The sequence below is a fragment of the Hyperolius riggenbachi genome, chromosome 6 (genome assembly GCF_040937935.1).
Source record: "Hyperolius riggenbachi isolate aHypRig1 chromosome 6, aHypRig1.pri, whole genome shotgun sequence".
In the NCBI taxonomy this organism is placed as follows: Eukaryota; Metazoa; Chordata; class Amphibia; order Anura; family Hyperoliidae; genus Hyperolius; species Hyperolius riggenbachi.
In genome coordinates, this window is record NC_090651.1 from 219,263,660 (window position 1) to 219,275,148 (window position 11,489).

General features: G+C 42.8%; 1 protein-coding gene across 1 annotated transcript in view; it reads left to right on the forward strand.

Annotated features, from left to right (window-relative positions):
• JAM3 (junctional adhesion molecule 3) overlaps positions 1-10,734 on the forward strand; it is a 115,146-nt gene extending 104,412 nt beyond the window's left edge. Inside the window, exons 8-9 of the mRNA XM_068240428.1 lie at positions 3,796-3,850; positions 6,614-10,734. Of these exons, the coding sequence (XP_068096529.1) occupies positions 3,796-3,850; positions 6,614-6,649 (91 nt within the window). The 3' untranslated portion in view covers positions 6,650-10,734. The remainder of the gene's footprint in view (positions 1-3,795; positions 3,851-6,613) is intronic.
• Positions 10,735-11,489: the final 755 nt, after the last annotated feature.

The following is an 11,489-nucleotide window of genomic DNA, read 5'->3' on the forward strand; positions in this document are numbered from 1 at the left end:
CAGTATTAAGATTTGTAAATATTAGAAGTGATTGCCTACAGGAGACGAGAAGTGGAGAGCTGCTAAGTTTCAGTGTGAGGAGGTAAAATATCAGATGTACAAGGATTAAAAAGTAATCCGTAAATTCTTAGAAGTGTTTATCTCAGAATGTTTACAAGTGTTCATCTGTGTATAAATGCTTCGCTTTTCAAATAATGTATGATTGAGGTGCTCTATTTTTCTCTAGACATAAATATATGCATAAATATGTCAGCATTTTCCCAAATGGTACTGCACTGTACATGAGTATAAACTAGAGCCCTTCATAATCACAGTTCAATCAGACGATGTTCAGTGTGCATAACCTCCAGTATGACAGCTCTCCTTGTCTTAGGCTTAGTTCACACTTCAAAATGCAATCGCTAAGAGCTTAAAGTGTACCTAAAGCCAAGTAAAAAAAATTAATTTCACTTACCTGGGGCTTCTAACAGCCCCCTGTAGTTGTCCTGTGCCCTCGCCGGTCCTCAACAATCCGCCGTTCCCCCGCCATGGCTTAGTTTAAATTTTGCCGACTGGGAGTCGGTGCACCTCTGCGCCTGCACAGCCCTGGCCATGCGTACCCTTCTTCTCATTCCTGTCCACAGTAGTGTCCTGCGCAAGATGCTATTGCGGAGGGTATCGCAAGCAAGGATATGCGTGGCCAGGGCCACGCAGATGCAGTGGCCTCGCGAAACTTAACTAAGCCACTGCGGTAAAACGGAGGATAGTTGAGGACCAGTGAGTGCACAGGACAGCTACATGGGGGCTGGTAGAAGCCCCAGGCAAGTGAAACTCATTTTATTTACTTGGCTTTAGGTTTCCTTTAAAGATTGTGTTTTTCAGAGCGATTGTTTTTGCATTTTTGCACATTCCTGCAAGCTAAATAGCTCCGCAAAATGCTGTATGCAGCACGATTGAGATTTTAACCAAATTGCAATGCTTCTGTGAGAACACCCTCATAGGGTGACACTGCACTAGTGATTTGACCATCGGCAAGTGCATCGCAATCACCCCTAATGATAACCAACCCCTAAAGTGAACCTGATGTGAAAATAAACTGATGAGATAAGCAATTATATTTATCCTCCTACTCCTAAAAATGACATTTTTTAAGTATACAGGGTTTTTTTTCCCTGTTTAAACATTCACAAAGTAGATTGAATGTTTTACTCTCTCTAATCAGTGGCCGCCTATTAAGTGTCCCAGAGTTGAAAAAAAAAGGTTAATAGTTATATTATAGATATTTTATCTCTCCCTGCCCTCAGAAGTTGTCTTCTGCCAGGAAATCTTTTATGGTTGTAATTTGCTTATCAGTGATGTTTACTATATTCCCGACAAGGCACCAACAAGACAGAAGCTGTCACTTTCATGCCTAGAAATTAACACTTTCAGGCAGCAAAATACAACTACTCAAAAAGCCTGTTTTTTAATGTTTTATACTGTACATACACCTGTTTATCTCATGATGTCACATATCGCCTCCGGTACACTTTAAAGTAACCCTGAGACGGCGAAGGAGAAAGAAAATATATGCATACCCGGGGCTTCCTCCAACCTCCTCCAGGCTGATTGTTCCCTCACCGTCGTCCACCACCTGGATCGTCCACAATTGTCCGGCAGAGTCCTGTGGTCTGGGGCATACCACGCATGCACGGTCCGGCCGCACGCTCCTGCCTCCGGAAGTATTCTGCGCCTGCGCAGTACTACTCCCCAGGCGCAGAATGCTCCTGGCGACGGGGGAGCGCACGAGGCGGGACTGTGCCTGCGCTGATTGGAGGACTTTCCTAGACCAATTGCGGCTGATGCAAGTGGCGGAGAATGGTGGTGAGAGAGCAATCAGACTGGAGGAAACCCCAGTTATGTATATTTTTTTTCTCCCTCCCCGTCTCAGGTACCCTTTAAGCTTAGAAGAACCGCAGTGACACTGCGGGGTCCCAATTCTGTACAGATGCATTGCTAGGCAATGGCCGAGTGACATGTTCTGTCTCTGGTGAGTGGAATCATGATAAAGCTGCTTTTGTGGTCACAGTAAGTAGGAGAATATAATGGACTCAGCAGTCGATGTTTGATTAAAAATCCAGCATGCCGGTTGATTAAGCAACCTAGGTGGACACCCCGGACCTTTTGCTTCCTAAACATGGGCTTTCCCTAGCAGGTGTGAAAAACTTTGTGCAGATATTAAGTCTATGAAATTAGTATAATAACTGAAAAGGTGCTTCTTGTTTACAGAGGTGTAGCTATGGATGGGCAAGGGGGGACATATTTACCTGGGCGCAGCACTGAGAGGGTGCTCAGCAGGCCATTGCACCCCCACGTGCATGAGAGGTGGCTCGCTGGCTGCCCGAAGTGCCCCTGCTTCTCTCCTTCCCTCTGCAGCAGCAGAATAAGGCTAACTAAAGGGGGCACATCTAGCTATCTAAATGGGGTGAAGGCACATCTGGCTAACTCAGGCTTTCTTAACCAGGGTTCCTTCAGGACTCTGCAGGGGTTCCTTGGCATTTTCCCCCATTGTAGAGGAAGTATAATAGAGCACATTATAAAAGGAGGTACTGTAAAAAGAAACACTAAATTGGGGGACAGAATAATATTGAGCACAGTATAATGAGTGGCAGTGTAATAGGAGTTAGTGAAATTAACAGCCTTGCTTTATTTTAAAGACCATGCCTCTGGAAAAATAAATACAGGGGGTCCTCGAAATTAAAAAATTGTTTGCAAGGGTTTCTTGTGATCCAAAAGTTATTTGCAGGGTTCCTCCAGGGTAAAAAGGTTGAGAAAGGCTGGGCTAACTAAAGGGGCACACATTTGGCTATTTAAAGGGGGGCACATCTGGCTATATAAATGGGGTAAGGGGGCACATATAGCTATCTAAAAAACTTTTGACTCCACCCATGACCACATTCTGATGTGTGACCATGCCCATTTTGTCCAGAGGAGGGCGTAAAAACTTTCTTTGTTCCCGGGCGCCGAAAACCCTGGCTACGCCTCTGCTTGTTTAATCTAATGTCCCTGTAGAAAAGCACATGGATGTCACCTGCAGGATCGCCCATAGCTGGACTTAACATGATGGATCCAGCAAGATTTTATTATCTTACAGAGCTGCTCCAACACAAGATCACATAGCGGGAGCCAAAGCAGTGCAGATACGCTCCAATGTTTTGTAAAACTAAACAGTCTTTTGTGCAGTACTAATGTGTGGTTAGCGTAACCGGCATACTTGTATGAGAACTTTCTTTCTTTCATTCTTGATATCTGTTAGACCACTGAGAGTGAGGAATTAACTGATGAAAGTAAAACTACTACAGGTGTTCTGACAGGTTTCTGCTTTTCACACGAGAAGCAAATGCTCACTCCCAGACAGCAATCTGCCATTATATATGGTCCACAAACAGCCCGTCAGCCAATCAAGGTCAATGGTATACACCCGTGTCTGCAGTACTAAATCTAGCAGGAATTGCATACGTTCTGCAAAATTCAGGTGAGAGGCTATGGTCAGACATAATTGTAGATTATGTGACCAGTAGGGGGCACCACGTGCAGGTATACCTCTCACATTGCACAACTCCCTAACTAACCACTTTTCAGATACTGCATACTGGAAGCTGCAAAAAAGACATTTAACATTTTTAAAAAGATTTCTGTTTTTCTTAATTAAAAATAAAAATGAGATGGATTTTGGCTTTGTACAACTTGCACTGGTTCTTCTGTTCCGCTAACATACCTTGACTATTTATATGAAACATGTTGCCTTCCTGACATTATCCTTTTCTCCCAATTCAGCTACAAGAATCCTGATAAACAGGATGGAGTAAACTACTTGCGGTCAAGCGATGAGGTGAGGTTACTTCAAACTAGGCCTGAAAGATAAATCTAATTTAAACCGAAATCGCGATCACCAAGATCACAATTTCGGAATCGTAAAAGCAGCAATTATCGCGATCACGTCATTTCCACATGGGGGAAGTTTGAAGAGGCGGCTTCAAACTTCCTCAAAGTCCCGGCGCGTGCGGCCTGCATCGTTGGACATACCTTCCGCACGAGTCCAACACTGTCCGTCCTCTATCGTCGTATGCAGGCTCTTGTGCTTGCCAAACCTCTGGGTTCCTGTATGTCACATGACATACAGGAAGTATTCCGTGCATTAGAGCCTGCAGGAGGCTAAGTGGATAGACGGGCATTGCTAGACTCGTGCTGGAAGCTATGCCCAGTACTGATGCAGCTTGGGGGACAGAGGCGGCACAGAGATACAGAGTGTGGGCACAGAGACCGAGATAGGAGACACAGAGTGGGCACAAACAGAGACACAACGAGAAACTGAGCGGGAACAGAGACACAAAGGGGGCAAAAGAGAGACCCAGAGGAGGCATAAAGAGGTAAAGGGGGCACAAAGAGGGACAGGGGTGAACAAACAGGCACAGAGGAGGAACAAAGCTTGATTTGAAGGAAATCGTGAAACAAATCGAAATCGCAATTTCGGACAGAAATTGATCAATTAAATTGTTTCCTAAAATCGTTCAGGCCTACTTCAAACTCTTCCATATGTTTTAACATTGTGCAAGTCTCATCAAATATTTGCTGATAAGAAATTTTTATACAGTAGGTACTAAGACTCACTGAAAATGTAAATATACTGTATGATGGTCACATAATGCCTCAGGAATTGTAGATATTGTAAAACTGTTATCAGGGCACTGGTTATTCATATAGGGTGCCACAGGGAAGGAGCTGGCCCAGAACATAGGTATAGCAATCAGGGCCAGTGTTCTGCAAAAGCTTCATAGGACATTGTGAGAGCGGCTCTCTAGAGTGGCTTTGGCCAAAAGTGGAGGCTGGATGTGGAAAAGGGGTTTGTCGCATATGAAAAAGGGGGCTGCAAGTGTGGAGCAACACATTGAAGAAGGGATTTGCCACACAAGGGAACTGTACATGATAGAGAGGGTGTACATACATATAGAAGAGAGGGATTGCTGTACACGGATCTTATATATGGAAGTGAGGGGCAACTGTACACAGATCTTACACATGTATGAGGTGGCTGCTGTACAAGTATCTTACACGTGGAATATAGGGGCTTCTGTACACAGACTTTATACATAGAAAAGATGGGCTGCTGTACACAGGCATGACATAAATGGAAGAGAGGGCTGCTGTACACAGACATAACAAATGGAAGAGAGGGCTGCTGTACACAGATCATACATGGAAGAGAGAGGCTGCTGTACACAGGCATAACAAATGGAAGAGAGGGCTGCTGTACACAGGAATAACAAATGGAAGAGATAGGCTGCTGTACACAGATCATGCATGAAGGAGAGGCTGCTGTACACAGATCTTATGTTGCACATGTAAAGGGGGCTGCAATACACAGACATCTTACACATGGAAGCTCAAACTGCCCTCCATGGTTATCCCTCTGTATTAGAGGTGTTTCCCTTGCTTATTACCGTATCTCCTGCATGGCTTTAATGGTGGTGATTTGGGACCGATCTACCCTCTGTTCCAATAATTAGTGAATTGGATGAAAAGTGGTGCAGCAACAAGCATGCCCGATTTAACGCCAAAATGCGGCGGAACTCCCAGGCGCTGTCTCCTCCCCCCCCCCCAAATGTTATATTTACACATTACACAGTAGTAAAACTTTGTTTAAAAGTTAAAGCAAATCTGTAGATTTTTAAAAGGAACCCAAGGTGTGAGACCTATGGAAGCTGCCACATTTATTTCCTTTTAAACAATACCAGTTGCCTGGCAGTCCTGCTGATCTTCCTGGTCAGTAGGGTCTAAATCACACACCTGCAACAAGCATGCAGCTAATCATATTTGTCATAGACATCTGATCTGCATGTTTGTTCAGAGTCTATGGTTTAAAGTATTAGAGGCAGAGAATCAGCAGGACAGCCAATGTGCATTATTTAAGAAGAAATAAACAAGTCCGACTTCATAACCTTCTCATCTCGTGTTCACTTTAAAAACAAAAAAGTTACTTACTACAATAGAGGAAAGTCTGAATGGTCCAGTGGCTTCTACAATCCTTCTTGAGCCAACCACTGCTCTCCTGGACTTTCTCCTGCTTCGTGCCCTCGCTCCCGTTCAGGTATGAGCGCAGTCGCACTACACAGATGCATTGACGGCCCACGTCTGCATAGTAGCAAAGAGCAACACATGTAGGAGTGGCTCCGTGCTACTGCGCAGGTGCAGGCAGGCATCGTGCTTGGGCAGTGTAGCCGCACTTGTACATGGACGGGAGAGCAGCCTTGCAAACGTATTCAATAAACCCTTGTCGAATATGTTTGGAAGGTCCCAGTGCAGGAACGTTGAGCACGATCGGGAAGCCTCTGGATTATTCAGAGGCTTCCTTCTATTGAGGTAATATCTAGCATTTTCTCTAAATATGACTTCAGGTACACTTTAAGTTCGTCATTATTTTTCTTAGCTTATTTCTAATTACTTTATTTCAACATTAATATAGTTTATGGTGTGGATATAGAGCTATAGTACAATATTAGGTCTATTTTTAGTCGTTCCTCTCAAGTAACTATCTGGCATTTGCCAATCCCTGCAGGTGCCTGATGACTGAGATTCTACTGTATTTGTTTTCCAGGGTGATTTCCGGCACAAATCTTCATTCATCATCTGATTACCCACATCAGAGAGGGATGCGGCTGAGTCGCCCGCAGAGAACTTGCACTGAACAGATGAAGACCACACTTCGCTATGAAATCTTCAAGTGTTGCCAAAGTCCAACAAGTCCATCCTCCGCTGGAAGAAGGATTAACCTGATGTGTGTGGATGTGTCTGCACTGTTTACAGCTTTTTCAGATCACTGCCAAATAGGAAATGGTTTTTAGTTTCCAGGAATTCACAGAAGATTTTAGCAGAACATTGTCACTAGAAGGACTGAAGTCACTATTTTTTCTTGTATAAACTCTGAAAGCACACTAGAATGACTTTACACTAGGCAGGGGCAAAGTCTCCTGCTGACCCTCCCAAGCTCTGTTGGGTGAATGTGATATACTCCAGAAGACGGCAGAATATAGAAGCTAATAGGTCTTTTTTTTCCCCCAACAAAGCTGTTTTCTTTAGAAAAAATCTGCCTCCTAATAAGCAGTACTGAGCAGAGTCCAATACACATACTGCCCTCTACTGGTGGTGTCAGGAATATGTCCTGTTGCCAATGTGAACAAGTTAGCTCCCATATAATTTTGCAGTTTTCTAATACCATTCAGTATTTGTGCAGAGTATTTTTTTATAAATGTACATTTTATAATGCCGGGAGCAATCGGGATAGGTCATTGTAGTAAAGTCCTGGAGGAGATGTGTAGAATGGCAGCACACTTTACAGTCTGTATGGTCATTGTGTAATCTTACTAACAACTGTGTAGTGAGAGTTGAGACAGACTGATGTAAAGCCTGGTAGTGTTCATGTAAAGCACCATCTGATTACAGAATGATCTTCATATGAAAGTTCATTGTATGGACAACAGCATGTTTATTTCTAGGGAGAGGAGACAGAGACGTCTTATAATGCCTTATCTCAGAAGAGAATAGCAGCAGTCAGCTGAGAAAACCAAACTACCCTACTTGAATATTTATACCCCAGGACAGTCAAGCCAGGAGAAGATATAGACATGGGATCTTTATCTTATTCAACTGTAAACAGATATGGGAAGAACCACATACTGTATGTACACACTATACAGCTAAGCCTGCTGAACATTTAATTCCAGAACAGTTAGTATTATCAGACTTTTCCCACCTTTGTTGTTATACGAGCCTCCAATATTCTGTTCCATTTTAGAACATGGCAGAAAGAATGGCTCCAATTCAAATTCAAGAACACTTAAGTTGAGGCATCAGTGTTGATGTGATGGGACTTGGCTTGCAGACAGTGTTCCAAATCCTCCCAAAGGTACGAGTCTGGGTTCTGTGCAGGCCGGTCAAGTTCTTCTACACCATACTCCATAGACACAGGGACACGCTCAAACATTGTCGGTGTAACATTTAAAGCACACATTTCTACAGAATATCAATGTATGATTAATATTAATATCCCCTTAATTGGAATAAATGGTCCTAGCCCAGTCCATTACAGACAACATCAGACCATTATTCCTAAACCACCATGCTTTGCATCTGACACTTTGCATATAGGTAGTATCTATTTGGCATCAAATAAATCCATATTCACACATTAGCAAACAGATGGCAAAATGAATTGCTCTAGAGTGTAGGTAATGTTCCCACTGTTCCAGAATTCAGTTGTAGCAGGTTCTATATAGACCACTTCATGCAATGCATGGCAGGGCAATCTTATGCTTGTGTGCTCAGCCATAGAAATTCATAACCTGCAGCTCACAATGAATAGTTCTTTTCCTGCCATTATCTTGATTGTTACGTATTTATAGTGCTGACACATTTCCACAGAGAACACTACACCAGTAATATTACTCACTATCCCTCACAAGAAGCTATAGTGTCCCTTCCTGAAAGTCCAGAAGCGTTAACTGGCTACTCCACAAAATTGGACCTGTTTGGGTAGACTGGACTTCCTACAGGGACCCGATGTAAACTTTGAAAGAACTGTCAAAGGGGGGTGGAGTGGAGACCCAGTGCTGCAGGTTACACCATTTAGCCACCGTGCTGGCCATTTCTTTCAGGGGCAGTTTAGATCTCATCGGTAGAAGTCTGTACGAACACTGAATAATTGTCATCAAAAATTATTGGTGACCATTTCAGTTTTCAGAATGATTGCTGCACAGAAAGACAGCTCTATGGAGCGGAGGTGACAAGTCGAAGAGAAATGAGGGATCAAACAGCAGTGATTTGTGTTGGTTGTTTAGTAATCCAGCATGGCAGACAGCTAGACATCATTGTGGTAATCCTGTATGGATGCTAGATTCTTATCTAAGATGATCATGAATAATTGTCTTGGCCAATCTCCATCTGACATCTGTATGTAGCTTAAGTCCTGCAGTCAAGGATAGGTCATTTTATGTCCAAAATGCTTTTGGAAATGGCACCCTCATTCTGTGAGCAGGTGTTTCTGTGTTGCTGAGCTTTTATTGTTCCTGAACAATACCCAGTCATGGAAAATGATTAACTTGACAGTATTAGCAGGGCAAACATTTTGTCAGAAGGATTGTCTGGAAAGATGGCACAATGAACATCCCAGAGCTCTACAATATGACCCAATCTCTTACAAATACATAAAACATTCTTAAGGTTGCCATGGACCTGACGATTATGGGCAGATTTGCGGTGGCGGGGGTTTCATTGTTTCTTCACTTGTTCTCAAATCAGCCATACCGCTGCACACCTGACCAACCAACTTCTGGCCAACATATTGCAGCATTGCATGATCAACATTGCGACCAATTTCTGTCCTGAAATTGGTTGCTTTGTCGGTCGGGCATACACTTACAATAATCGAATTGGATGGTGGATCGGCTGCCAAGTCGCCTGATGTATGGCCACCTTTACTGTCACAGAGGAATTCAGCTTGAAATCTTCAGGGAATCGACTGAGCTTGCCACTGCCCCCCTAATGTATAAGTGTGCGGAAGCTGGCGACATGGACGGACACCGCGTGGAGGCTGACTACGGACAGGTAATGTATAAAAGCACACATAGAGGGGGCACGTTTATACATTGCAGCGATGGGGGTTTCGTCATCTCATCGCTCGTTCTGAAATCTACCGCCGCACAACCGACCAACTTCAGCCGACATCTTGCAGCATGCGCAATTGACAATGCGATCAATTTCTGTCCTGAAATTGGTCACTTTGTCGGTCGGGCATGCACTTGGTGGCCACATTTACTGTCACAGAGGAATTGGACAGAAGTAAGAATAGAAGTTGATAGTTTGATAATGGAAGCACTGTACTCTCCTTCCAGTCTGGCATGTCAGAAGCACAGATGTCTGGCAAAATAGAGAGCACTGCCAAATGTAGCACATGCTTTAGTCATTTATAAGCCTTGAGGAATCGACACAATGATTTTGTATTGTTTCACTTTCATCCTACTAAAGATACATTTAGACATTAGACTTTAACAGTCAGTGGTTAATGATCATCTCAGGTGAAAGTACTGTTGTTCCACAGTGATATTTAGTAATCTGTCCTGTGGGATCACTGAGTGAGCAACAACTAACAAGTGCTATTGATTGGCATCTCCCCCTCACTCACCACTTATCATTTCACCCGCACTTTCTATAGTATAGAACAGGCTCATGACAGTTTAGGGCAACATAAATTGCCCTAAAGTGTCTGTATAGTGCTTTGTGATGTCCCTGCATTAGCTAGTCATTAGTTAGAAAGTTTATGCACATACTTTCGGTAAGGTATATGAATTTGAACTGATTGTTCAGGAAAGCGGTCTTTCCAAGTAGATGTTGGTAAGATAGTAAAGATTGTGAGGTGTGTTGCCAGCAGAAGAGGAATATGTGTAGAGAGATGAGCTAAATCAACAAGCAAGCAAAAGATGAGTATCCATAGAAATAACTGTATTCCGTTGAATTTCCAGCATATATGTATTCCTGTGTGTATATATTATTAAATCTGAGATGTTACTTTCTCTTTGCAGTATGCAGTTTCACGTGTGTGTGTGTGTGTGTGTTAGTGTGTATGCCTGTGTGTGCGTATTCAAATGGGATCAAAACACTGTATGAATTTATACAAATGTTAAAAACAATTGTTTTCAAATAAATGAGATATGGGGCAAATTATGTTACTGTAGTGAGATATTATCAGTAAAGAGCAATTATTTTTTTTTTTTTAATTTCAATCTTTTTTATTGGAAGTTTTTGTGAAGAGTAATATAGGTAGAAAAAAAACAACGTTTTGTAAGAAATAATACCTTTTAATGGCTAACTAATGTGAAGAGTAACAAACAGTAATACAACATAGAAGTATATGAACCTTGGATACAGTTACAGTAGGACTAGGAAATACAGAGCACAATTTGAATCAAATGTATACTTAGAAACAGAGAGGATTATATATCATCATTTCACCTTCATAAACCCTTTGGGGGGGGGGGGGGGATATTAAGAAACATCACAGGGACTGAACATTGGGTAGTGATAGGACATAACAAAAAGAACACAGAGGAGAGCTGTTATGAAGGACGTCTATCATCCGTCCTTAACCCTGCCCGGGCCGGATGAAGATCATCCTACAGTGGGTGGTTTGGTACCCTTAGATTTGAAACCTGACCTCCAGTGAGGTCGGGCTGACCCACTGTACATAGAAAGCGGTATTTACGCTTAATTAGGTACCTACTACCTACCAAAGGGTGGAAAGAGAAAGGGGATAATGTGTAGTATAACTTTCACTATCAAGGAGTCTATGCCCTTAAGATCTCCTGTATCTGTTAACTAATATAGTTACTTTATCACGAAAATCAGGTATTAGAGAAAGAAGGGTAGAGTCCCAAGTAGAGTAGAAGTAAATAGCATAGATAGGTAGGAATATAGAGCGG